A 26,789-nucleotide genomic window follows, 5' to 3' on the forward strand; every position below is an offset into this window, starting at 1 on the left:
TCTAGTTGATGTCTCATACCACCCACTTGAAAAATTAGCTCACAAGACATGTTGCTACGGAAGGGTGTGTTGCTTGCAACTATCTTTGTGGAGGTGTTGTGAATCGGTCTTTGCAAGACGTGCAGCCTTTGCCAAGGGTAAAGAGCCAAAGGCGTTTCTTTTGCCAGGGTGAAAGCTTTTGCCTTTTTCCCCACCTCCTTTGTAGTCAACACGAGCACAGGATAGCTACTGGAAGCTACAACTGACCATGCCACTGGCTCTGGTGCACTGTTGATGGGTGCGAGAGGCTCAAACGGGTGCTGACTGGCTGGCTACTAACCTGTTCATGCTGATACAGTGCCCATGACACTGTTGGCAAGCGCGAAATAAAGCGTCCACTCTGGCGCGAACGCTTTCTGCACCACCATCAGTCACTCGTGTAGTGAGGCAAAGCCTTCCGAGCAGGCACAGCTTGGCACCCAACAGCTTGATGTATTCGTTTTATGGACAGCTGCATTTGGTGTATAAAGTTATAATTGCATGCGTTTATCAAATATTTCAGAACAGTTCAGTACAGCCAATAATTTGTAATGTCTGGGCTTGTTTTATTGAGATTCCACTGTATTTGAAAGCGGAAGCATTAATTGCACGCCATCTGTATTTCTAAAAAACATCGGTCGCACAGCTAAGTAGTTTTGTGGTTCATTTGAGGAAAAATGTGCATATTCAGTATTGGTGATATCATAGATGTCAGACTTATTATTAATTTCACTGGAAACTTTAGGTAACTGAAGGTCAGCTTGCCCACTCATTTAGATGCAATTGCTGATCACATACAGATAAACATGGCGTGATAGCTCATTGGCACCATTATTTGGTTTCTAAACACGATTTCGTAGGTTCAGTTTTGTCCACAGTGGCTGGATTTCGCATGCGCAGAGTGCGAAAACTCCCATTTACGAAGATTTCAAAACTTGTAGAAAAACCACGGGTGGTCAAAATTAGTTCAGAGCCTTCCATTATGACATGACTCGTAGCTTTGTTTTGGCACTGAAAGTTTCATTAACGAGTTAAAGATCGTTACCTGCTGAGAATCCTTGACGTTGGCATAACTGTTTGTTTACAGGTGGTCAGCTGCAAAAGGCATAGGTCGTATTTCAAGCAGGCTGCCCAAAGCTTTTGCCTCGGAGGTCGTCTCCTCGGTGTTCTCCATGTTTGAAAAGAAGGACAGCGAGATTTCACTGCATGGTGGATGCCTTGCTCTGGCTGAACTTGGTTTGTATTGTTTCCTTTGTACAACAGCTGGTTATGCACATGTCGCGATGCAAGATGATACATACACAGTCAAGTCCACTTATAACAATACTGGTTATAACAATATATCAGATATAACAATGGTCAGTCATGGCACCATCAGCTTTGCCACGTGTTCTATAGTAAAATAAACTGCTTATAGCAATGCTGTCCAGGCACATTACTTGTTATAACAATTAAATCTGGTAATTGAGTGTCAGCCATTATAGGAAAAAAAATAAGGAAATGCTACAACCACACCAGCAAAACCACGCTTACAACACAAAAGCGTGCACGTGGGGGGCCGACCAATGGACTAAGCTAGCGCAGCAACGCCACGAAAGCAAAAGAGGCAGGCTTCATCGCGTCAGTAGAGCTGCTGCATTGCTGCATTGGCTACGCACGCCACGCGCACCCCCAATCAGTCGGTGCAGTGCGCGCGCATGCAGCCAGCACAGTTTTTCTCTTGTCAGCTGTCACCGCACCCTTAGTTCTGCATGCTTCTTGAATTTCCCATAAGAATCACTTCCGGAAAGACGGCTTGATTCCTGTGACGTGGAGGTGCACGAAGCTCCCGGTGGCACAGTGATGGCGGTGCTTTGGTCATCAGTAACATTTTTCCTGTTCCCTGAAGTTCGAATTAACGAGCTTTTACAGGCATTAGAACAATCAAACCCCTCCGGGTATTTACTGTCAATAAATGCGGTGAAGTTTGTCATCTTTTCTTTTTTTTTCGGCACAACCCTGTTATAACAATTATTGGATATAACAATGGTATTTCCATGGCACTTGAATATTGTTATAAGTGGGCTTGACTGTATGTGTTAAGTTAGATGGAATTGGTGCGACTTTCATGCTTGTCCACGGCCGATAAGTGGGGTTTGTGAATGACTGAAAATCTGTGCACACAGGTCTGTTATGGCCAAGACAGTGAAAGTACATTATGTGTGAGTAGTCCGATGCAACTATACTTTATTTTTGGCTTATTTTTCAAAATCTTGCAAGATGCACTGCCATGTCCAGCTTTTGAGGTTAATGGACAGAAGCTTCGCATGTTCCTGAATGCTTCGTGGCACACATATTTATTGAAAGACAGTGAGCAATATATGAAGTGTTGGTATTGAAGGAGGAAGCAGAATAGTTGGACACTTTCCATTGTTCTCTTCCACCAAGGGCAGCCTTACTTTACTTTGGTTGCGCCTTAGCAAAAGGGGCACCATAATAACATGGCTGCTGCTCTTGTTCCATCCTCCTATATCGCCACTGGTGTTCGACCACGATGGCATCACGCAAAGCTAGCCTGCCTTGCCTTCATGTTGTGAAATCTACCTTGGCAAAGCAAGCCCACTGGTTGTTTTAAATGCGTGTGCCAGATTTTTTGATTGGTGCCAGTGGTATGATATTAGGTGTATCCACAGATTCGATACGGGGGAAAATGAATTTTCTCTTTTTGATTCTCGGTCTACTAAGCTATGGGCTTTCACAGAGGATCACCAAGTGCAGAGCTTATGATGAAAAGTTGCATGCAAACGGGTGAAAAGGTTTGTAAATGTGATGCTTTGGAGTGTGTGTTCTGCATATTAGAAAATGGTTAGAGGGAGAAAGAGAAAGTAAAGAGTGGCTGCAGCTTTGCAAACAGAGTTTTGCTGTGGCTAAATAACAGTGACACTGCGTGAAAGGAGGATTCTAAAGCATTACTAGTGCCTGTGCAGCCAAATGTCAATGAATCAGTTGGAATCAGAGTAAAAATTTGTTTGAATAATTCGGGTGCCTGTTCAGTACTCGGAATATTGACCGGGCAAAAGTTTCAGTTTTGAATAAACTGGATGTTCAAAGTAAGGAGCGTCCGCTGTGCATTGATACTGACAGCAGACCATTCATTTGGGCCCAGGAGTTTGGCGCAATTCACGGGTTGCTCATTGGCAGGCAGTTCACGAACTGTTATGGTTCTAGTAGAGCTACATTAAATGGCTATGACCAGTAGTACATGAACGAAGCCAACAGTCACCGAAACCAAGGAGCATACAGGAATGTTTAATTTTTTAATTTGGTGTTAATCAGTGGGAGATTAGTAGTGGAATTATTTTATCTCAAAAGGTAATTAATTAGAAAGCAGAAGAAAAAAAACGAAAGCAACATGCTGCCAGTGGAATCCGAACATTAATCTCCTATTGATCAGCTCCGCCCTGCCGCAGTGGCTCAGTGGTTACGATGCTCAGCCACTGGCCCGAAAGACGTGAGTTCGATCCCGGCCGCGGCGGCTGAATTTCGATGGAGGCGAAATTGTAGAGGCCCGTGTATACTGTGCGATGTCAGTGCACGTTAAAGAACCCCAGGTGGTCGAAATTTCCGGAGCTTTTCACTACGGCGTCCCTCATAGCCTAAGTCGCTTTGGTACGTTAAACCCCAATAAACCAATGATCAATTAAAAAAAAAAGCCCATTCTCCTATACCCTTTGGTTTCAGTGACTGTTGGATTCCTTCATGTATGTCATAACCATCCCTGTTTTTCCCTTCCCTTGTCTGCTTAATAGCTTAACGAGGGCCTCTGTTCTGGCAGTCTTGATGTCATGGGCAGCATAAGAGGGTTCTCGCACAGTCTCCACCTGCTCCGTTCAATCACGTTTCATATAATAATCAGGATGTACTACATCCGCTGCTATGCACAAAGGTGGTGCTGATGAACACTCTCAAGGTTAGGTTACGTGCAACATAAATACCCCCAAAAGCAGAAGATTGGACAGCCGACACAGTACCTCAGTTGGTGAAGCACCAGACGCGAAATTCTGAGGATGTGGGTTCAGATCCCACATTATTCATAAGTTATCTTTAAACGATAAAATAATTACGCTATTAATCTCTCATCGATCAACACCGCATATTAAAAAGAATATTCTCCTATGCCTCTTGGTTTCAGTGACCGTTGCCTTCGTTCATGTATGTTATAACAAGCCCCTCTTTTCCCTCTCCTTGTCAGCTGTACAATCAGTACTGTATTTTGTTTTCATTGGCACAAGCTTGAGCAGGTACAGTTATGGTGCTCTCAGTACCGTGTACTGTGCGATGTCAGTGCACGTTAAAGATCCCCAGGTGGTCGAAATTTCCGGAGCCCTCCACTACGGCTTCTCTCATAGCCTGAGTCGCTTTGGGACGTTAAACCCCATAAACCAAACCAAACCAGTAGTACTGGCACACTTGGTAACATTTTTCCGGCATTAACCCTTTAACCATCAGCCTCGAGTTGTACTCGTCATGGGAGATCGTACCAGTATTGCCAGTGATGAGTTGCATTCATCTGGCCTGATGTTGCACTGCACCGCCAAAGAAGAGTTATGGTCAATAATTGTGTTGGTCGTAATTTTCAACACTGCTAAAGGGCGGTAGTTGTTCATTAAAAACTCTAGTACCTTTAGCGCATGTTTTAAGCCTGAAAACTGTCATTTTCACCAAAATTTGCCAAAAAATTTGTCGATTTCGGTACTATTTTTGGGAACCTCGCCGGAGTGGCATAGCACGGAGAGTCAATTCTATTGGCTGTTCTCTTGGAAATGGGAAAATGGCACTTTTTGCTGGATTTACGAGCCTCGAAACCTGAGGAGCTGCTTTAGGAATGGCCAGAGGAGAAATAGTTTCTGCATTTTTTTTGGGGGGGGAGTAACATTCACCTTTGAATGTAATAGGCTATCTAAACCAGCTATAATAGCCATTAAATTTGTTCACTTGCAGGTCAATAGTGCAGTTGTGCAGAACTGGTAACTTTAAACAGAAAGAAGAGTTTGAATGCGGTTCTAACAGTCAAATCAGCCATGCAAACTCCATTGTGACCTTCGCTCTGAGAAGCGAAAAGCCTTCAGCGGGCTCTGCTTGCATGCTTTGTTTAGCTTTGTGTGTGTGTGTGACATGTGTTGTGAGATATTGTTTGTGAGCAGTTCTGTACCATATGAGTGGTACGCAGTGCATCATCTTCTGAGGCTTTTTTTTTTTTTTTTGTGGCATGTTATGTGATTTTGAGGGCTATCTAAAAGAAAATTCTTTGCTCCATCGCTCCACTTCAGCTGCTTGCCTTTTTGTCTGTCCTTCGACATCTATTTCCTCCTTGCCCATTTCCCTGGTCTGTTTTTCTATCAGGTTGCCGGGGCACCCTGCTTCCTGACCAGCTGCCCGATGTGGTGGCATCTGTGCTGCCCTGCCTTGTGTTTGACGAACAGCTGGGCAAACAGAGTCGTGGGAGCATAGTTCGTGACGCAGCCTGCTATGTCTGCTGGACCTTGGGCCGCTCGTACGACCCCTGCCACCTGGCTCCTTTTGTGAACGCCATTGGCGGAACACTCGTCAGCATTGCACTTTTCGACAGGTGAGGACTGCTGAGCATCTTTCATGTCGTCTTCTAGTTCTGCAGTGCATGCGTTTGTCGCGAATCGGGTGGATGCGTCCCCGACTGCTGAAGGGGAACGCGTGCAGGTTCGAAGAACAAAGGAATCGAATGAAACAAAACAAAACGAAGCCGTGTTTATGTTTTAAAGGAAAGGAGCCAATGAAAGGAACGAAAACACTAAGGAAAACACACACTAGGCACGCGTAAAACACAACAGATAAAAAGGAGAGATTTCACTGGCTATACAGCGTCCCAGATGGTGCGGGCATGCCTTGCAGGTAGCACAGACGCGGGTTGGCGAGCTGCGATGCGTTCAGGGAGGCAGTGGTAGAGAGCCAGGAGATGAGGAACGGAAATGACACGCGAGACGCTGACGAACTCCTGTCAGTCGCCGCCAAGAACTGGGCAGCTGCAGCAGGAGAACTGTAGCCGGGTCCTGTTGATGGCGTTCCGTAAACACCGTAGGCTTGTGCAGCCTATCCCAGGAAACCTTGGCTGCTGCCTCTTCCGACCTCGAAATGGATGCAGTAGGCCTGCGTCGTTGATTCAGGGAGGTCCACGGCAGCACAGACCCGAAGTCTGACGGCTGCCACCTCCACACTTGAATGAGGCTTAATGGTCTTGTGTCGATGATCCAAGGGAAGTCATTGGCAGCTTGAACCCAAACGTCCGACCGCTGCCACTTCCACGCTTGAACGACTTGACTTGTGGTGCGGTGTCCTCCTTTACACCTCGGTTTCCTGACACGTAGCCTTACGCTCCTCGTGCCTGCCTCGCGCACACCACTCGCACGCGCAACGCGGGGCTGGCACGCACGGCGCTCCGATGTTTGACGCACCACTGCTGCGTTCCAAAAGTCCCTCGACAGTGTGGTGTGCACATCACAGCGTTGCTGTGTGATACTGATGGCACAGCTCAGGGGTTCTTTCTTTTTAGCCTCGGCTAACACCGAGTGCTTGCTTTTGAAAGATTCTGAGTAACCCCACATGTGTCTTGGTTTCTGTCTCTTCCTGACTGATAAGCGTGCAGAAATGAGCCCGAAGATGTATGGCATTTCAAGTAATGCACAAATTCAATTAGTAATAGTAACCAGCTGTACAATTAAACACTCTTGCCGCCAATCACCCGTGTAGAAGGAGCAGAGTTGACTCCAAAAGATCGGGACATTTTAAGGTAAAAAGTTTTGTGTGGAGAATATGACTCGCAACATGCTATGAGCTGTTCCCAGCAATTCTGTCAGAATTTTCAGTTTTCAGTGAAGCACTCTGCTATGATAAGGGAGTAATTACTCATTGACATCCACGCAAGTGCATCCATACAGTTACAAAGGAGAGTATACAGCTCTCTCAGAAACTTTGTTTTTAAATAAAAATTCGTTCTGGTCCGGGGTTCGAACCCGGTACCATCATGTCACCGGAGCTCTACCAGCTGTGCTAACCGGGACGGCAGAAGGGTTGGTTGGCACACTGCTTTTGAAACATAGAATGGTGCAGACAGAAAGGTGAGTACAGAAGAACAAGGCTTAAGGAAAATGACATTGTTGCCCACACATATATGTTGTTTCTGTTTTTGCCTTGCTTTTTCTTTTCTGTGCCTGGTTTTTTGTGAGAGCTGGCTCTTCACTTATGAATAATATGTTTTGTGGGTGCTTTCTTCGTGCCTCAGACTTTCTGTTTGGAAGGTGCCTACATGTCTCTGTTTCTCTCCGTTGTTGTTTCCCAGGGAAGTGGTGTGTCGTCGTGCTGCTGCGGCCGCATTTCAGGAGTGCGTTGGCAGGCTTGGCACGTTTCCACATGGCATCGAAATTATCACCGTGGCCAATTATTTCTCCCTGGCACTGGTGCAGAATTGCTACCTGCACCTGAGGTGAGCATGCACCAACAGTAAATGTGGTGATGTATTCTCAAACTGTCATTCTCAGTTTATACCGACTTATATTTACATGCTAAGAGAAGTAGCTGTCACTGAAAGCCTGTCACACAGGCCGGTGGCTGTATTAATTTTTGAGGGCCATTGAGATGCGCCACTTCTGCAAATTTCAGTTATTGAGTACAGTCGAACCCGCATATATCAAACTCACGAAAAAATTCCAAGTTCGATATGCAGTAGCCGACCCTTTTTTCAGACTCCATATAGTTCGACTTGCTGGATATTTCAGACTTCGCTAAGGAACCATGGTGCACCTCATAGAAACCTCTACAATTGTCACAATTGATATTTTGTGATGTGTGGAGTCAAAAAGTTTGGGTTTTCAGACTAAATGCCAGCAATACTCTGGAGGTCGCTTTTCATCTGAAAGTTTTTTTTTGTTTTTTTTTTTTTTTGCCTAATGCAGATGCAAGCTGGCATCGCTGTCACAACCAAATCCGTTTACTGCTGTCTTTGAGAGGCTCCGTCTTGGATTTAAACAGAGTTAACAAAGTTGGTGGGCGCTGACGGGAGTGAATTGGACAAACCGTCTTGGATAGGCTTGGCTATTTGTTCTTCATAGTTGCCATTAGAGATAATGCCATGCTCTCAATTGCCTTCGAGATGGCCTACAAAGAGTGCGCAATCATGTTGTAAATGGGACAGCTGCAGCATCCGCCGCAGCTTGGATGGTGCCGCCTATGGGGCAGCAGATGCAGAAGGAGGGGGTGGGTTGGGTGCATTCGGCGGCATTCACACGTTCCCATGGGTTGCCTCTTTGTCTTCGTGAGTGTCGTTGCCCATGCAGACTGACTGTTCTTACTTTGCACGATGAGTGCATTCGTTTGCGGCAGCCCTGCGGCCGCATTGCACTGTCTGGTATCGTGATGTGACAAAAGTGTGACTGTGGCTCAGATACAATCTAATATTGTTGCTTGCAAGTGATACATGGGGAGCAACTTATTATGAGATTTTTAAAGCCATTTTTTCGCAGAAAGGTTGGTTTTTTGAAGTTCATGAATTTTTCGGACTGTTCGATTATTCGGACCAATTTGTGGGTCCTGCCGAGTCCAAAGAATCAATTGACGGTTGTCGATAGTGGTGTTTGTCTATTCCCATCTTTGCAGCAAGGCATCGTGTTGTATGTTGCATCACCTAAAAGGGACTTAAGTAAATTTGAGCACCGGCCCCTGTTAGCATCACGAAGTTATTTTCTCATCTGTTCCTTTCGCTCCTGAACGGTGTCTCTAGCTTCAGCTCATTACTGAGCTGACGACATCGTGTGTGGGGGAAAAAAATTTGTTTGATGTGACCAGCTGTTTCTAATGCTGCTGTTGCATTAATTACTGCATAGGTCTGCTGTGACCTGCATACCTAGAGCAGTTCAGGAGAATGCGTTGTGTGGCAAAGTAGTTGTATGACAGGATGACACAAATATCATTTCATTGAAAATAACATCGTTCAGCTGCCTGCTTATGGTATCCTTTGCACCAGCAGTTCTTAAAAGAAGTCTGCAGGTGCTTTCGGGTCATTATCATCTGGCTTTTTAGTAACATGGTGTGTGCTTATTCAAGGTTTTGTACAGTTATAAGACTTGGTGTTCTATAAAGTCCATTGTTGTAGTATAGAAGTGAAACACACAGATAAATTAGTGAAATGAATGGCTGCACCGCTCCATTCTGTGTGCTAAATACAGGTGAACTCCTTTATAACAGACAAGTACTCGAGAGGCGTTTTTGTCCTTTATTTATAAAGAGGTCTCTTTTAAGAAAGGTTTTGTGTTTTCATGACTTATTGATCTCTCGCTGTATTTGTGTTGTCACCTAGTGACTAGGAGTTTCACAAAAGAAGCCTATAGCTTGTTACACAAAAAAGTAGCTGTTTACTTTCGTCTAATTGGCATATTTCAAGATGCCACATGCCTTCTATTGTACTGCAGCTGCACCAGCTGGCAAGCTTTTTTTACACATATCCCCTCAGCAACTTGTCAAGTTGTAAAGACAAGATGAATATTCCGAGAAAGGTGGAGTTCCGAGATAAACAGAGCGCCTTAATGTTTTTAGTTTACTGCTGGTGAATTGTAAAAATTTAAGGGGGGTATGGTTTTTGAAAAAAAATTTTTATTAATGAAGTCACAGTTATGAAATTTCCAGGTCACATGTAGTTTTGTGCGCTGATTCTGGATATGTCATTTAATTTCGTGTAAAACAATTCCTTGAGCACTTGTGCAATTTTTATGCAAGTATTTTGGGAAAAGTTTTGCAGAAAATTTGCTGCATGAAACTCGCTGAAATGCATGCCATTGGGTTCTCTTGACACCAAGGAATGCAATAAGGGTAAAATTATCATCCTGGCTATCATAACACTTGAGTTATAGAGTTTTGAAGTTGTCGCTTCAGAAATGAGAAGGAAAGTGTGTATTCCTGTTTGTGAAGTGGCAGCTTCAGTACCCTGTAACTCAAGTTCTATGATAGCCAGGATGATAATTTTACCCTTATTGCATTCCTTGGTGTCAGAGAGCCCAATGGCATGCATTTCAGTGAGTTTCCTGCAGCAAATTTTCTTATATGCTCTCTCGAAAAGACTTGCATAAAAATTGCACAAGTGCTCAAGGAATTGTTTTACACAAAATTAAATGACATATCTAAAATCAGCACACAAAAATACATGTGGCCTGAAAATTTCATTACTATATCTAGATTAATAAAAATTTTTTTTCAAGACCAGGTTCCCCCCTTAAGTCTTCTGTGCAGCATTATGCGAAAAGAGCATGAAGATGCCCAGCAGCTTAAAAAAAGTCCCTTTTTATTAATCTTGAAACAAAGGGGGTAAAGGAATTGGGGAACCCAAAGGGGGCTTCAGGGAACCACGGGGTTCCCCGGAACTCAGTTTGGGAACCCCTTAAATGTTTAGTGAGTATTCCATTTGCTGCGTGCGAGGCAGCTTATGTACTCTCGATCACAAAGGTCTGTTTGCTCACTGTTTTTGCATGAAAACAGCCTGCAGGTCGCCAAGTTCATTGACTACACGCAGCCACTCATTTGGCACCTGGTGGAGAAGAAGTCGGGACACTGGGACCCCTCCATAAGGACCCTGTGCTCGCGAGCGCTCTTCATGCTGACCGTGGACGACCCTGGCTTTGTGAGGCAGGCCTGCGTGCCCAAGCTTTTGGATGCGCTGAGGAGCCGGCAGTTGAACACCCGGTTGGGGGCTTTGTTGGCCCTGGGAGAGGTCGTGCATTCCCTCTGTGAGCTGGGAGAGAAGAGGGGCGAGACCGTTCAAGATGCCCTGGGTGAGCTTTTCCCCCTGTGTTCAAGATGTATTCAAGATGTGTTCAAGATGTTGCTGCTCTTGATTGTGGCATCACCTCTCTCTGCCTGATCAGGCTGCTGATTTCAATCCGGCTATTACTTTTCGGGAGATCTCTACTCTCTCCCTGTATCAAACCATTCACGGCCGATACCCAGCCCCCGTAAAGGCCTCAAGAAGGCGGAGGAGTGTTGGCTTCTTCGCCTCTACACCAGCATAGTACTGTGCCCGGCAGTGCTTAAACATTTCAATTCGGCCTTTTCGGGCGAGTGTCCACACTGTGGGGAAGTGTTTGCGGACCCGTATCACATGGTGTGGGCATGCCCTGCCGATCCTGCTCCCCCTCCCCCACCCAACAGGACTGCACTTGATTGTTTCTGACCCGCTGCAGTGGCTGTGGCATTTGGGCTGCTGAGACCAAGGTCATAGGATTGAATTCCGGCTTTAATGGCTGTGTCTTGATGGATGCAAAAGACACCCAAATGCTGGGTGATGTCATGACAAAGTAAGAAGCTCCAGGTGGTTGTAATTAACCTGGAACCCCTCGCTATGGCATCTCTCAGAGCCCTTGTACAGCTTTGGGACATGGAATCCCGCATATACTACATATCATTTGATTGTGTATATTTGTTGGTTCACTCAGATACAGTACACGTACCCCGCCGCGGTTGCTCGGTGGTTACGGCGCTCGGCTGCTGGCCCGAAAGACGCGGGTTCAATCTCGGCTGCGGCGGCTGAATTTCGATGGAGGCAAAATTCTAGAGGCCCGTGTGCTGTACGATGTCAGCACACGTTAAAGAACCCCAGGTGGTCGAAATTTCCAGAGCCCTTCACTACGGCGTCCCTCATAGCCATAGTCGCTTTGGGACGTTAAACCCCAATAAGCCAAACCAAACCAGATACAGTACGCACTATCACATTGCCCTTTCTGTGAAAGCAGTGCTTTCAGCATTTATTGTTCATGCGCTGAGGTGCTCTTAGTGCTTCAGCATTTTCCTAAGCTGCTCTCTTAACTTCAGAGCAATGTAATGTCTCACATTATGTGTAAACCAAAGCCGCTGTAACATAGGGTTCAGATTTGATGGCTAACAGCTGTGCTTGTTGGTTATACAGCTACCAAATTTCATGGTACAAACAAGGAGATAAAGAAACACTGAAGAGGAACATTTGGACAGAGCATGTGCAAACATTGTAAGAACAATGTGCGAAATGTAACATGTTGCTGAACACAGCAAAACCAAACAAATCAGGATGGTGACTCAAGGCAGCAGGGCAAAATAAAAGTTAGCGATTATAATAATGAGCAGTACAACTGAGGAGATGGCAATGGGTAATATATCGGAGAAGTCTATCCTAGCATCAATAAGGCTATTAATAGATGAGGTAGTGATTAACCTTTTGATAGCAGTAATTAGGCTTTGCAATAGATATGATCCAGTGTGGGTTGTGACAGTGGGATCAGGATGAATCAGGCAAGTGCCTTGAAGTTTGAAGTGAAAGAATAAATAACGATGAGATGTCCTTCTGTGTTTTTTTTTTTTTTCAAAGGTGTAACAGGATTATAGTCTGTGGGACAAGAGATTCAGTATGGCAGCGGTTTTGACGTTTGTTGATAAATTGTGGGTTGCATGTTTTATTGCGTAAGTCATGAACAATATGAAGGACTTTTCTTGAGAGTGGATATATGATGACAAATGTTGGCAATGATGAGTGACAAATTGTGGCCGGGCAGACAAGTCAGTGGAAATTTTGGGGCAGACTGAGAAAAAGAGGACAGGTGGAGCACCTCCAACCTTCAACCATCTTCTCTCTAGTTCCTTTCCACTGCTGGTGACGGCGTTAGTAATTATGTCTTTGTTGCCGAGGGTTGTAGATAGTGGGCTTAGAGTCACGTCAAAGCCCTTCTCTGTTTGTCATCTGTCTGTTATTTCTTTGCACCTGATACTACTGCTTTCATTATGGCTGCTTCTGGTCACCAGAAGCTCTCTTGGGCTTTCGTTTTCCACAGCTGTCACCAATCTTAGCCTTGTGGAAACAGTGGAACATTGATACCATCAAGCAGACAAAATGGATTGTCATATAGTCAGACCATGCGGCCAATCTGCAGAATTGAAAAATATATTGCCCTCGGCACCTGGCCTAAGAAGTCCAGTGTGCTCGCAGTGGACTATGTGCAGCGAAGGAGATTGGAGAATGGGGTAACACCAATGACCTTGGCAACCCTCAAAGTGAAGCATCAGTGGGCCCGAGTTTTGGAAGATGAGCGTGCTTACGTCATTTTGTCATGCGGAAGCCAATGCTGATGAATTGTCTGGTGAACAGCACCATGCGGGTCCCATTGGAGGTGGGAAAAGCTTTCCACGTTTTTTGTGCAGTACTCGACAGAGTGGATTATGTGTAGCAATTTCAGTTTGTCGCATTGAATGGGTATGGAAGTATTGAACGGAGTTACATACCGATGTATTGGGGTTTGTTATAGTATATCTCTTTATCAGAAAATTTTGCTTTATAAGAGCTAAATATCAAATAAACGGCCTCTACGGTAGCTCCCAAGAGGAATAACCATTCCTTCATTATATTCATTATTTTATTATAAACTGTTTCATTATAGCAAGGTATGACTGTACTAAAACAACTTATGCATGTGCTGACGTACTGCACAGCTCTTACCTAATGTTGTAGCTGTGTTAACACTGGTAGTCTTTACTGGTTTGAGAAGTTACAACTCGTATAATGATGCTAACGGCTGTTATCCCTGAGCTGGTTTCTTGTAGATCCATGGAGGCTGAATTAAAAATTGTTTGAATTAAAAATTGTTATTTTTGCAGTCTGAAACAGCATGAGGTAATGGGACAGCTTGCGTTTTACTTGCTCATTTCCAGGTGGCCATGCTGTAGAAGTGCTGAAAGAGCTGGCATCAAATTATGAAACGGACAGACTCTTCAGCAGCTTTGGAGGGGACCAGATGAAAGAGACCTTCTGCTTCTTTATATACAAGCTCTCCATCTCCCATTTTCCTGTTCATAAGTCACGAGTTGTTCTTGGTGAGTGTTTCTTCTCTGTTTAATTTTTTTTTTCCTACTTCTCTAAATAAAGGCTAAGCACAAATATTTCAGTTCTTTGCTGTCACCTAAGGGGCGGGCTGATTTTAAAACCACGGCTAGGGAAATATGAGCGGTTTGAGGCAATGTGCGACAAACACTGCGTTGTAGTTGTGATATTTATTTATTTATTTATTTCGGAATACTGTCAATCCCATCTTGGGATTTTTACAGGAGAGGGCAAAACATACAAATACAGGTTCAGTGCTAATTTTTTTTAAGAGTAGAAAATAAAGGCAAAACATGCAATACAAATGGCAATAATAAAGCAATCATGTCATCAAACTGATGATGTCACTTGATTACAATAAATACACTGAGAAGAGTACTGCAATAGAAGAATACGAGCAAGGTTATGATGAGAGGAATGAAAGTACAGAACTCTCAGCGAGGGTAATAAATTTGTCTATGGTGCGCTGGGCTGTGACTGACGGATGCAATTGATTCCAATCTCGAACAACTTGTGGAAAAAAAGAATATTGGAAAGTATTACTGCGACAGAAATATTCTTCAAGGGTGAGTGCATGCTTGTGACGTGTTCCTCGTGTAGTGTTTATACGAACAAAGTCTGTGGGAGACATCTTTAATGCATTATTAAGAAGTAGATACAAAAACTTTAAACGGTGTAATTTGGCACGGCTGGTCAGCGTGTGAAGCCCTGCCGTGCGTAAAAGATCTGTGGCTGAATGCATGCGGCCGTAGCAGTTGAAGGTAAAGCGCACGGCTTTCCTTTGCACCATCTCGAGCGTATTAACGTTGTTTTTAGTGTGGGGGAACCAGGCTATGTTGGCGTATTCTAAGACCGGACGGATAAAAGGGACGTGAGCAAGAAGTTTTGTATCGGATGTAGAATGACGAAGGGCCCTTTTAAGGAAATGCATAGACGACTGGATTCGGCTGTGGAAAACTGATAAAGAGAACAAACGCAGAAAAACAGGCTCATTCATTTCTGTGTTGTTTTGTTCCCTAGCAAAAAATGGCATCCCTGTCATTTCGAGTTATTTGTCCATGAGCTGCTTGCGCAATGCCTTATGCACTTATTGTCTCCCTGTCATGCTTGTTCTTTCCTGGCCAGACCAGTGGCTGTCGGTGATCACCCAGTGCCTCCATCGGGACGACAGCAGCCTCAGGGCGAATGCCTGTGCAGCTCTTTCAGCTTTCTTGGAAGAGTACTGCCAGGAGGAGGCCGACATCTGTGAGGAAATCGTCACGGACTACCTGGAGGGACTGAAGTCAGCCACTGAAGGAGTTCGGTGCAATTTTGCTCACGCGCTTGGTGAGTGAGTGCAGCAGGCAAAACATTGCACGGAATTTGTCGTGGCCGATTCTGTGCTCTGTCTAATTGTATCTTCGCTAGCTACGAAAGTTATTGGTAGGGTGAGTTAATGAAATCGAGGCAGGAGGGCAGGTGGCTAGTCCCAAGGTTCAATTTTTGTTGTCATGCTACACCAAAAAATGAGTGAACTCATTTTTGTATTAAAGGTGCACTGAAGAGGAATCTGAACTTGTCTTTTTGCCGCGGGAACTCGATCTACATGTTCCTAGCATTCTTAGAAACTGCGACTTATTGCCCTGTGTGGCCAATTTCTCTAATTAAATCGAATTAACGTCCGGCTCCCGCCCTTTTTTTTTAATTCTGCCTCGTACGGTGGGCGGAGTCGACCAACGCGTGGAGTGCCTTTCACCCAGTCCCGTGGCGGCTTGCCGCTCTGCCATCGGCGGAGTAATACGTAGTAGTCCGTAGTAGCAAATAGTTCGCGCATATTTTTATTTCTGCGGGCTTATTTTGCGGCTATATTATCTGCGAATGAAACTATTTATTCATGGAAACCTAAAAAACAAAATAAAGCGAAAGCAAAGCCTCCACGGAGCTGGCTGAAAGGAACTTCAAGCGTTGGTCGACTCCGCCCACCGTACGAGGCAGAATTAAAAAAAAAGGGCGGGAGCCGGACGTTAATTCGATTTAATTAGGGAAATCGGCCATACAGGGCAATAAGTTGCAGTTTCTAAGAATGCTAGGAACGTGTAGATCGAGTTCCCGCGGCAAAAAGACGAGTTCAGATTCCTCTTCAGTGCACCTTTAAGAAAGATATTCGTCAATTGAGCAAACATGCTTTTCCAGAGGCATACTATGAACTGATTTCCCTCTCTCTGCATGATTGTAATCAAACAATTTTAATGATACACGCAAAAGGAGTACCTGATGTAAAGAGCACTTCCTGCAAGCTGCTCTTTCTAGACAGTTTTTGAAAGTAATGAGTGTAGATAGGCAATTTTATGTTTTGAGCAACAATTTTCTCTAATAGTCACTTATCTTTGCAGTTAAAAATACACTGAAAAGCCGGAGTTACGAAAATCTTTGTTAGATAACCTCGTTTTCTACCCAAATTTGGAATAGCCCCGATTTGTATCCCCAAATTAAAAGAAAAATAAAAACCTGTGATCAAAGTTTTTTTTTTGTGTATAGATTAGATAGATTAGAATGTCTTGTTCATTGTCTATTATTGTGTTATACGAGGGGGTACCCAAAAGAAACCGGACTTATTTTTGTTTGAACTTATTTGTTTACATTTTAAGCACAGACCTTCAATCTCCTTCAAAGTATTCCCCACTTGCAATGATACGCTTGTCGAATCTTTCATTCCATTTTTCAAAACATTGTTTAAATTAATCTTTTGTGATGCTTGACAGTGCCTCCGTCGTTTTTTTCTTCACCTCAGCAACATCAGCGAAACGCTTTCCATTCACCTATTTTTTCATTCTAGGAAACAGAGAAAGTAGCACGGGGCAAGGTCGGGAGAGTATGAGGGTTGAGGAATAGGGGTCATGCCATTTTTGGTCCAAAATTGTCGTAGAGACAGGGCGGTGTGAGCAGGGGCATTGCCATGATGGAAAAACCAGTCACCCGACCGCCACAAATCTGGCCGCTTCCACCGCACACTGTTGCCCAATCTTTTCAAAACATCCAAGTAGAAAGCCTGGCTAACTGTCTGACCCTGCGGAACAAATTCTCAATGGACGACTCCTCTCACGTCGAAAAAACAAATCAGCATTGTTTTGAGGTTCGGTTTCACCTGACGAGCTTTCTTGAGGCGAGGTGAATTTGAAGTTTTCCATTGGCATGATTGTTGCTTTGATACAGGATTTGATTCAGCAACACTTGAGTTGTCCCCATAGCATTGTCCTTGTACGCCTTTCTTAATACAGTCGACGACAGATTTTTCGGACTCTCTAGGGACCGCGAAAACGACCGAAAAATCGGGCAGTCCGAAAAATCAAATTTCACCGAAAAAATCACAAACTTATTACCACTATGCCGGAGAAAGCGGCCAATTGTATTGCACATATTCTAAAGCTCCTCACGACTATATTTCGCCGCGCGGAATACCGTATAAACACGTATAAGGGCCGCACTTTTTTTTTTCCAGATTCGAGGGCCAATTTTCGGGGTGCGGCCCATACACGCGATGTGCGTAAAAAATTTTTTTAAGTAAAAGCACACCAACCAGGGAATGAGCGACATTTATTCTACACTCAATCGTCACTCGCGAAGTATTTAGACTCCTGAGCTGGTGCTGCGCTCTGGTGCACGCTCATGCCAAAAGAAGCCGCACAGCATGTCCGCTGTCAACGCGTAGCCGTTGTTCCGAAATTCCATCACACAGAGGAGCAGCTCTTCTTCCAGTTCAGGAAACTCGCACGGCTTGCCTCGGAAAGCGCGCTTTTTGCAGCTTGTGTTTCTCTTTTGGTTGCACCACCATCGGACGCACTTCTCGGCCACGTCGAATTTCCCGCCCGCCGCACACTTACCGACCGCGTTCGAGAGCTAACTCCCAGCCGTGTAGCTTAAGGTGCTTGCCCATCGCGCTAAAACTGTGAAGCTCGGCGGCAGCACGCGAAAGCCACTAACTAGTATCACGGCGAACGCGCTAACACGCATGCCAACACGCCACGAAAGGCTGGAGCTGGCGATACTGATGCCGATGTGAACAGCGGAAAATCGCGACGGAGAAAAAAGTTGATGATAATGATCACGGCGCCATCCATAGACGGCACTTGGAAGCTCCGGTGAGCGCGCGTGTGGCCTCCGCGAACGGTGCAGCGCCGGAGCAGATTGCGGCCGCGATATGATCCGGCGGCGCGCCCGAAGCGCGCTTCGATCGCGGAGGCCACGGCGTGCGCGTAGCCTCCGCGATCGTATTCGCGTTCCGTGTTCGGGACTAAAGACTCGGCACAGATGAGTTCCGTGAACTCAGACTACGGTTCAAGTTCGTGCGGCGGAAGACATTCAAGAACAGTATCAATTCGAAAACACGCGAGCACAATGTGCCGACTCGCGCAGAATTTCAGCGTCGCAAGAGGCTCCCTTTAAGCTTGAATTTCGTTTTGTTTGATCAAGTTTTCGATATCTCCTGCAGTCTGAATTAATGAGGTTCCACTGTACACATTATATGGCGGCTTGGGTACTGGCGGCGAGTGCGAACGAGGTCCGAAAAATCGAGTGGTCAGTTGCGGTGCGTCCGAAATTTCAAGTGCTCTTACACATTGGCTCTACGGGCCATGTCGCGGTGCCGCGAAAAAGTCCGAATAATCAAGCATGTCCGAAAAATCAGGCGTCCGAATTTTCGGTCGTCGACTGTATTTCAAGAGTTTCCATTCAACTTTTTCCGAGCAAAAATCTGAATTTCACCGGCGCACGCTGTTCACGAAAATCAGCCATTGCAAAAACGACATTCACACAAAACAGTCGTCACTTTAAAACTCTGCCTAAACTAGTCTGACCTCCTTCAACGACGGCACTCGGCTTACTGACTCTGGAATGTTCGTTCTATGCACTCCTAGTGGCAAAACGCGGTATCACAGAAGCTTTGCCGACCAAAAAATTTAGTCCGGTTTCTTTTGGGTACCCCCTCGTATATATCGGTCCTGTTGTTTTCAGGATCCCTGCCAAGCTTCCTCCAGAGGAAGTACTTGGAGGCCATCCTGGGTGGACTCACTGAGACTGCTGTGACACAGGGTCGGGAGCAGATTGACTCCAAGACAGAGGCAGTGCTCTCCCTGGCACGGCTGTGTGTTTCTGTTGGCGTTGGGGAAGGTGGAGTCAGCAAGCAGCAGATAGAAGCTGTGCTCGATGTCCTCGTTCAAGGAATGGATGACTACACCCACTGTCCCAAGAAGGGTGACGCTGGTGTGGGTGTCAGGAAGGCCTGCATGACGTCGTTTAAGGTTGGTTGTAAGTCGTGCTGAAGTGTACATTTGTGGCTGCACTTGATCCTGGATGTAGCAGCTAAAACATTCCCTTGAAAATCCCATTTAGAAGTATACCACTTCTGTTTGCATTTATTGCATTCCCATTCAGCGGTGCATTGGATATATCAAACTGTGTGTCGTAGCGTAGTGTGTCTCCGGATGGCCTTCCTACAAAACTGACCTGACTGACTGACTTATGTCGCCATGGTGGACACAAGCCGCCGAGGTGGCTCAGTGGTTGTGGTACTTGACTGCTGACTCGAAAGACGCAGGTTTGATCCCAGCCGTGGCAGTCTCATTTAGATGGAGGCGAAATGCTAGAGCCCCATGTACTGTACGATGTCAGTGCATATGAAAGAACCCCGGTGGTTGAAATTATCCGGAGCCCACCATTATAGCGTTCCTCATAACCTGAGTTGCTTTGGGACATTAAATTCGATAAACCAAGCCAAACCAAACCTTGGTGGGCACCTGTTGACAGCATGGGGCTGCATTGTAGATACGCTGTAAAACTGTGGGATGAGGGGTATGTGTAGTGTGGTTATGGATAGCTTTCAATCCCAGGTACTTATTTTCAATGCCACAAAGCTGTCATACAGGGAAGCCGGTGTTCTGTGCACCAGTTGTCGTGTGGCGAAGCCAACCTAATTGGCTGGTGGTTTGCGGCGGCTCTTGCCTGGCCTGCTTTGGTGCTGAAAGCGTAGTGGAAATTATCTGCGCTTAAATTTTAATGAGGTATTGTTTTAACAGTGTGCCGGTAACAGGATTAGATCTGTTGTGATAGGCGATGATGGGTAGTTCCAAAGCACCATCCACTGAGGCTTCGATGCGTGATCTAGTCTGATCGGCACTAGCAAGCGGCATGCTTTCAGTCATAGCCAGAGGCTATGATCCAGTACGCATGTCGCTGGGTGGCAGGTTGCTGCTGGAAGCAAACTGATAGTATGGGTGCACCGTATTCACGCTTTAAGCTACATATAAGGTTATCTGTGGCCATGTTCTGTATATCAAATTTTTTATATACGACTTTTCCACTATTCACTTCGAGTTTGATATATCTGGGATCGATTGTGTAAACTGCGATGCATGAGGGGTGGTGAGAGCTTATACTGTGCAGTGGCTACCTAGCATTGTGTGCATAAATGATGTCATCATCACTGTCAACATAACTAGCCCAGCTATGTCCCACCGCATGACAAAGTCTTCTCCAGTTGAACTTGCCAGAAAATACCACTTGCATATATAACTTACCTATGTGGGACTTCAAGAACGAGACACATTCATACCTGTATCTGCTGCGGATGTAACAACTGTTACTGTGCAGTAAAGTCCTGTTAAGCGAATTCGTTAACGGGGAATTCCTAGACAAGATGAACAATGTGAGAACATTTCGGTGGTTTGCTATAGAATTCAGTGCAAAAAAAAAATTTGTTTACGACAAACTGTTTCGTGTATCCTTCAATTAAGATCAACTTTTGCAACGACTGTGAACCCGCGTAATGATACTTAATTTGAATATCTTTTGCGGCCCCGATGACTTCGAATAATGAGTTTTTACAGTATTTAGACACATCCGGCATGTGCATGTTTCTTTTTTGGGGGCACTTCTGTTAAGGTGAACTTCTGACTAGGTGAACAAATTTCCTTGGTCCCCTTTAAGTTTATCCTTAGGGTAGTCTGCTATTTAGTTAGTTATTTTGTCACCATCATCACTGCTGCTGACCGAAATGCATCCTTCGCAGGCTGATATCCGATATCCACAAAAATCATATTTCCGATAATGATACAAAATACACAGCCAAAATTGATTTCCACTACAGCTACACAATACTGTATCTTCGATACTTCAATACATCACTGAAATCGCTCATAAGCTAGTAATACAGTTACTTAAGTTAACAAATTTCTTCATAATTTCTGGAATCTTTACTGTATTCCTTATAGCACACTGTCTTTAAAAGGGTTTTAATGAATCCGGCCACATGGATTGTGGGCACAGCTGGTTTTGTAAGAACTTCAGCATTGAACTGAAGCCATGGTGATTTTGAAATAGTAGTCATTTCCGTGAGGAGCCTGTCAAAAGCTTTTGTTTTTTTTTTTAGCTAATGTTCTTCTTGTGAACCGATCTGTGAGCACGTGACTACATGTGAATAAACTTCAAACTCTTTCTGGTGCTTTTCGTTTGTTACTGCAGTATTTACCCGTTGGCCTCTGCCTTTGCCCTGTGATAAAAGGTGCAAGCTCCGTGTGCTTGGGAAAGCCGAGAATCTATTTTCCCAAGCACTGTGTTTTACAGCTGTTGATGTTGAACAATCTATATTTTAAAAGTTAGAAGGAAAGCAAAAAAAATAATAAATAAGTGAGTAAAATGCTTTTATTAGGCAAAATATATCTTAAAGGGACAGTGAGGAGAGCTCTATTAATATTTGTTTTATAGCAAAATCCGATAGTTCGGCATGTCGTGGCTTTGTTTCCACTTGGCCGGCAGTGAAAAATTAATTTATTTCTAAGAAATTTGGATTCGAAGTTGAAAAAGTTTTTCCCACCGCTCTGATTCAAACTTTGGATTCTCCTATGACGACACAGGACTAAGTGACATGAAACATGACGTGCACATGACGTAACGCGGACTCCGTGCTTTCTGGCGGCCAGCAGTGCGGCCTAGCAGCAGCTGAAAAGAAAGCTACCGCCGGCCGCACGTTGAAGGCATCTATCGGCTATTGCGGCCGTCGCTACCGTCGCTTCGCTTACGTTTGCACCGGCGTTTTGCCAGCGTTACGATGGATCCTGTTCTCGAAGTCGTCAACGAAGTTCTCGCAAATAGGCACCTTTAGCATACCATGTATCTTGTTACCGTTAGCGGAATACCGGGAGCCTGCCTATAGCCGATGAGCAGGCGCTGATTGGTCCTGATGCTGCGGACGCACGCGTAGCTGCCGGGTACGTGGCGCCATCTGGCGACGTCAAGAAGATTTACGCATGCATTGGCTGCGCCTCAGTGATTCGTGGCTCCTCGTGTCTCAGTGTTACTAGAACCATTGGTTCTAGCTGCACTGTTTTCTCCTATGACGTCATCACGCTTGTACTCGCGAGTTTGGCCTGTGGCGGCGACACCTGTATTTTGGTTCTTGCTCTTTTCTATGTTCCAAGAGCTTTGTTGTCAGTATGAGTGGTGTTTTTGTAATCAGGAGCTGGTATTCTGTCGATAAAAGCCAACTTCAATTTCTCCTCAGTGTCCCTTTAATCATCTCTGTTAAATAGATATTGCATTTACTTAATGGTATTAAGTAATAACATTCACTCTAACAGATATGTGATGCAACTGTGCTGTAAGCGAACCGTATCAAAAAGCCTTTCTTTTGGAAAAGATGAGCATGTTGCTCTGTTATAATATCAAGGTTGCTTTTTTGTTTTTGTTTTCAATGGAAATAGTGAAGCATGGCCGTGTCAACTCGAGGATTCTGGAGGCATATTAGCGATAGTCAAGTTTCACTAGTGCCTCTTAATAATTTTCACTTGTTGGAGCACTTGCTTCTCCAAATGAAAGGAGTGTGTTAGCTGACGCATTTGTTGCTGCTGGCTCTGATGAGATCATTTACCCTCGTCTGAAAGAGTTTATGAATTCTATCGTGCTGACAGAGTCAAAAACAAATGTTCTGTCAGTTTGTGGGCATGATGGCACTCTCATTTCTTTTGGCTAATTTGGGGCCCAGGGGTTTTGTTTCCGTCGCAGTGGTGAGCCTATCTCCTCGTCCCTTCTGTCACTGGTGTACAGAAGCGCAACATATTCATCGTCTGCCTGCCAAACCATGAAGCAGGAAGAAAGCAAACTGAGTGGATCAGTGGAATTAGCACCATTTATGCCTAATTCTACTCCGTTCCCTTTTTTCAGTGTGCCACTCGCCCAAAGTCTGACTCACAATGGCCTCAAAACATGCCGCACATTCTTTTTTTTGAATATCAAGTATTTTTAAAATTTACAATACACTAATAATGTATTTTTTATATCAATACTCTGATACTTTCATTTTTGGCACACGGTACCTAATACTGATACATGAAATATATCAGAATGGGGAATAGAAGATAAATCTTTGATACTGCCATGCCTGCACAGTGCTACATTTACTTTCCCTTAAAATCCATTCAGATACCCTATCGTCGGTTATCTTTCATCCAGATTGTATGCCGTGCCTGTGTCCATTTCTTCCTGATTTCAGCTAGAATATCGTTAAGCTGTGTTTGTCCCTTAACCCACTCTGTTCTTTTCCTGTCTATTGATGTTACCCATACAATTTTTTTTCTAAAGCTCACTTTCTAAAGCTCCTTTCTAAAGCTCAAAGGCTTAATTTTGAGCCTTGAACCCCCCTCTCCCTCCCCGAGCAAATCCCTTTGTTAACAACGGCAAGGCAGATGTGGCATTTGTAAAGCAGGGCTTTGAGCGGCACTGGCCATTCACCTGTGGTATTTTTTACGTTCAGTAAATCTTGATCATGTTCCATGTCTGTTTTTTTAGTCTTTAATTTACTTTCTGGTTTGGTTTTGGTTTGATTTATTTGGGTTTAATGTCCCGAAGCAACTCAGGCTATGGGGGACGCCGTAGTGAAGGGCTCCGGAAATTTCGACCACCTGGGGTTCTTTAACGTGGACTGGCATTGCACAGTACACGGGCCTCTAAAATTTCGCCTTCATCGAAATTCGGCCGCCGCGGCCGGGGTCGAGCCCGCGTCTTTCGGGTCAGCAGCCGAGCGCCGTAACCACTGAGCCACCGCAGCAGGGCAATTTACTTTCTGCCGTCAGCACTAGGTACTTATTTCTGCGTTTCTTTTGCACTCGCCCCTTGTAGGAGCTTGTCTGCTACCTCGCATCTGCGGCACCTGACACCATTCCTGAAACATATGTGCCTACTATGATGCGTGCTATAGCACAGCAGTGTGTGGAGCCTGTCGACAGAGTCTGCTGCCTTGCCATTAGGACATTTATTGGACTGCTGTACAGGTGAGCTGCAGGTTGACACCAGTAGCCGTTTTCGCGTGACTCGTTTCACGTGCTGCATGCTCATGTTGCTGCGCAGATAAAAAAATTTTTTTTTTTTTTTTTTCGGAATAAATGTGGCAAGCGACATGTACCGTATTTTGCGCTCTATAAGACGCGGCTTTTTTCGAAAAATCTTGCTGGGGCGTCCTATACAAGGGTGCGTCTTATACAAGGGTGCGTCTTATACGCAAATGTTTAGTTTCTTTTTTTGCGAGTTCAGATATTACTCGGGCATATGTTCAAGCTTTTTTCACAGAAAAAATATCACTGCCAATAACGCGGTTGTGACACAGTTTACACTTCAATACCGGGACCGCCATGCGCAACATTTTAGGTTAACTTTATCATGAAACAGCGGGGATGATGACTTCCAGGATCACAAACACGCGGCCGTTTTGGAGGCCCCAAGCAAAAGTATAATGTGAAATGCCAAAAGATGGCGACAATCGTGCTTCTCGCCATAGTCAACACAAGCCAAGACAGGCCAGCGTTCTTTTTTTTAGTCACGCGTCGCAACTTTGTTTGCCGCGTTGCCTCCAGAAATGGGCGAACTTTTTGATAGCGCATCCGAAGATGAAGACTTCGAAGGTTTTAAGTAAACATAAAATGTTGTTATGGACATAAGGCGAGTTCTTTTGTTTTTCTTTTCTGCTAAAATGTGGGCGGGTATGGCGCGAGTGTTGCCTTTTCGATCACTTAGCGTTGCTTAAGAACTTCTCAGGTACGGTGGATTTCGCGATGGTCGCGCAAGCGTGTTTAATTAAGCCTCGCTAGCCTAACTGGGTAAATTAGGGTGTGTCTTATACACGGGTGCGTCTTATATAACAACTTTTTCGATGACAGCCTGCATATATGGCGGCTGCTCTTATACAAGGATGCGTCTTATACACCGGAAAATACGGTACATGAGACTGGGACAGAGCAATTGCTTCTCTCAACTGATCTTGTTGATGTCTTGCACTTACGCTCTGCTGGATGCACATGCATGACAGAACAGTGGTGAGCCTCTGTGTATTCATCGAGCAGGCTTGACATTTTGCCTGATCCTCACCAGGTAGTGCTTGCAATCACGAGGACACTCCACATGGGCTACTTTTGCATGACATGTAGCCGGGCGCACTACCCCGCTGCACGTGTGATTCATTAGGGACTGGACACTATGTGCATGTGGCTTCGTAAATACAGTATTTTATGTGTTGTAAATATTTGCAGTGGTCCGTTGCAAGCAGTACTATATCGACAGTGCAGACTTGTTTACTTTTTTTGTTTGTAAATAGTGCACGCAGCTTTTCTCGGTCCTTTCTCACTATCTTATCCGCGCTATCTTATCCTTTTATTTTTACTTATTGCGGTTCGGGTGCTTAAGGCATGAGACAGCAAATGCTGCAGCCGACATCATCTTTCCCTTCTTTTTTTGTATTGCTTTAAAACCACTGCTAGTATGTGCGATACGCATATAAACAAATGCAGTAGAGTCTCAGTGGTAGGGCCACTGCTGATATGAATTTCGGTACTATGAGAATTCATTAAATTAACCCGTGAGGACTTTGTATGTTCTGAAAACTCTCCCATATCATCGTGGATGATACAAAACATGGGAGCCACGACCGTATCCGCAGTAGTGGTGGGGAGGCCATGAGAGGCTTAAGATTTTGGTGGCAGCAGCTTTGCAAGCTCCAAGCAACAGAGCTGAAAAATGGGGGTGGTAGGAAGGGTGCGATGGTGTTAGCATGTCACGGGTTCTATGCACGTCTATTACCATGCTGCTTACACAGTGCAGACGTCGAGGTCACCAGTTGAGCATTGAGTGATGGCATTCCCTGATACGTGTACATTTGGGGTTTCAACTTTGCAGACATTGAGAATGTTCAGGGATTCATATTAGCGCAGTACAGCTTCGAGGGTTCCAGCAGGCCATAAACAAATCTGCTGGAATGCATTTTTTGTGCTTCAGCATACAGATTTTGTCCTTTTTTATTATTATACGAGTATAATTCTCATCATCCAGTGAGACTGGCATTATTGAGGTTCTGCTGTGTAACTGTGTGTGTGAGCCATTAATGAAATCAGTTGACATTAGCGTTTGTCCTGTCCCCCCGTCTCTTTTCATCTCGGTTGCACGCTACAACTGTTCCGAAAAACAAACATGGACCATTTAATGCTCATTTGCAAGTTTTGTTGACCTTGCTTTGAGGCTGTAGAAGACAAGAGCATTGGGAATATAATTTGTCAGTGAAAGTGAATTCATACTCAGTGATATCTTATGCCGTTTCTATTCATATCAGGTTTTATGGCTTCTGCTTCAAGTAGTAATAAAGTGCAAATACAAATGACTATAGGACACAAAATGACCTTTATACATGCTTTCCAAGGGACCCAGTAGCAAACCTCCTCTAGTTTAGTTTCCACTTAAGCAGTTGTCAGTCTGTTTAGCTTTCAGTAAAACGATGAGGGAAGTGGCAAAAGGAGACTTTTCTGTTATGTGGCTTCTCCAATACAAAACACTAAAATAATTTTCTCATTGTGGCATTTGAACA

General features: G+C 44.7%; 1 protein-coding gene across 1 annotated transcript in view; it reads left to right on the forward strand.

Moving 5' to 3' along the window:
• The window catches only part of Tbcd (tubulin folding cofactor D), a 51,007-nt gene that overhangs the window by 15,036 nt on the left and 9,182 nt on the right, over window positions 1–26,789 (forward strand). The window contains exons 6-13 of the mRNA XM_089548348.1: window positions 1,106–1,254; window positions 5,401–5,626; window positions 7,370–7,513; window positions 10,555–10,847; window positions 13,747–13,908; window positions 15,041–15,241; window positions 18,905–19,191; window positions 24,062–24,213. Coding sequence (XP_089404474.1) covers window positions 1,106–1,254; window positions 5,401–5,626; window positions 7,370–7,513; window positions 10,555–10,847; window positions 13,747–13,908; window positions 15,041–15,241; window positions 18,905–19,191; window positions 24,062–24,213 — 1,614 coding nt within the window. The remainder of the gene's footprint in view (window positions 1–1,105; window positions 1,255–5,400; window positions 5,627–7,369; window positions 7,514–10,554; window positions 10,848–13,746; window positions 13,909–15,040; window positions 15,242–18,904; window positions 19,192–24,061; window positions 24,214–26,789) is intronic.

This window comes from Amblyomma mixtum, chromosome 6 (assembly GCF_055824585.1).
Source record: "Amblyomma mixtum isolate Tamu chromosome 6, ASM5582458v1, whole genome shotgun sequence".
Lineage (NCBI taxonomy): Eukaryota > Metazoa > Arthropoda > Arachnida > Ixodida > Ixodidae > Amblyomma > Amblyomma mixtum.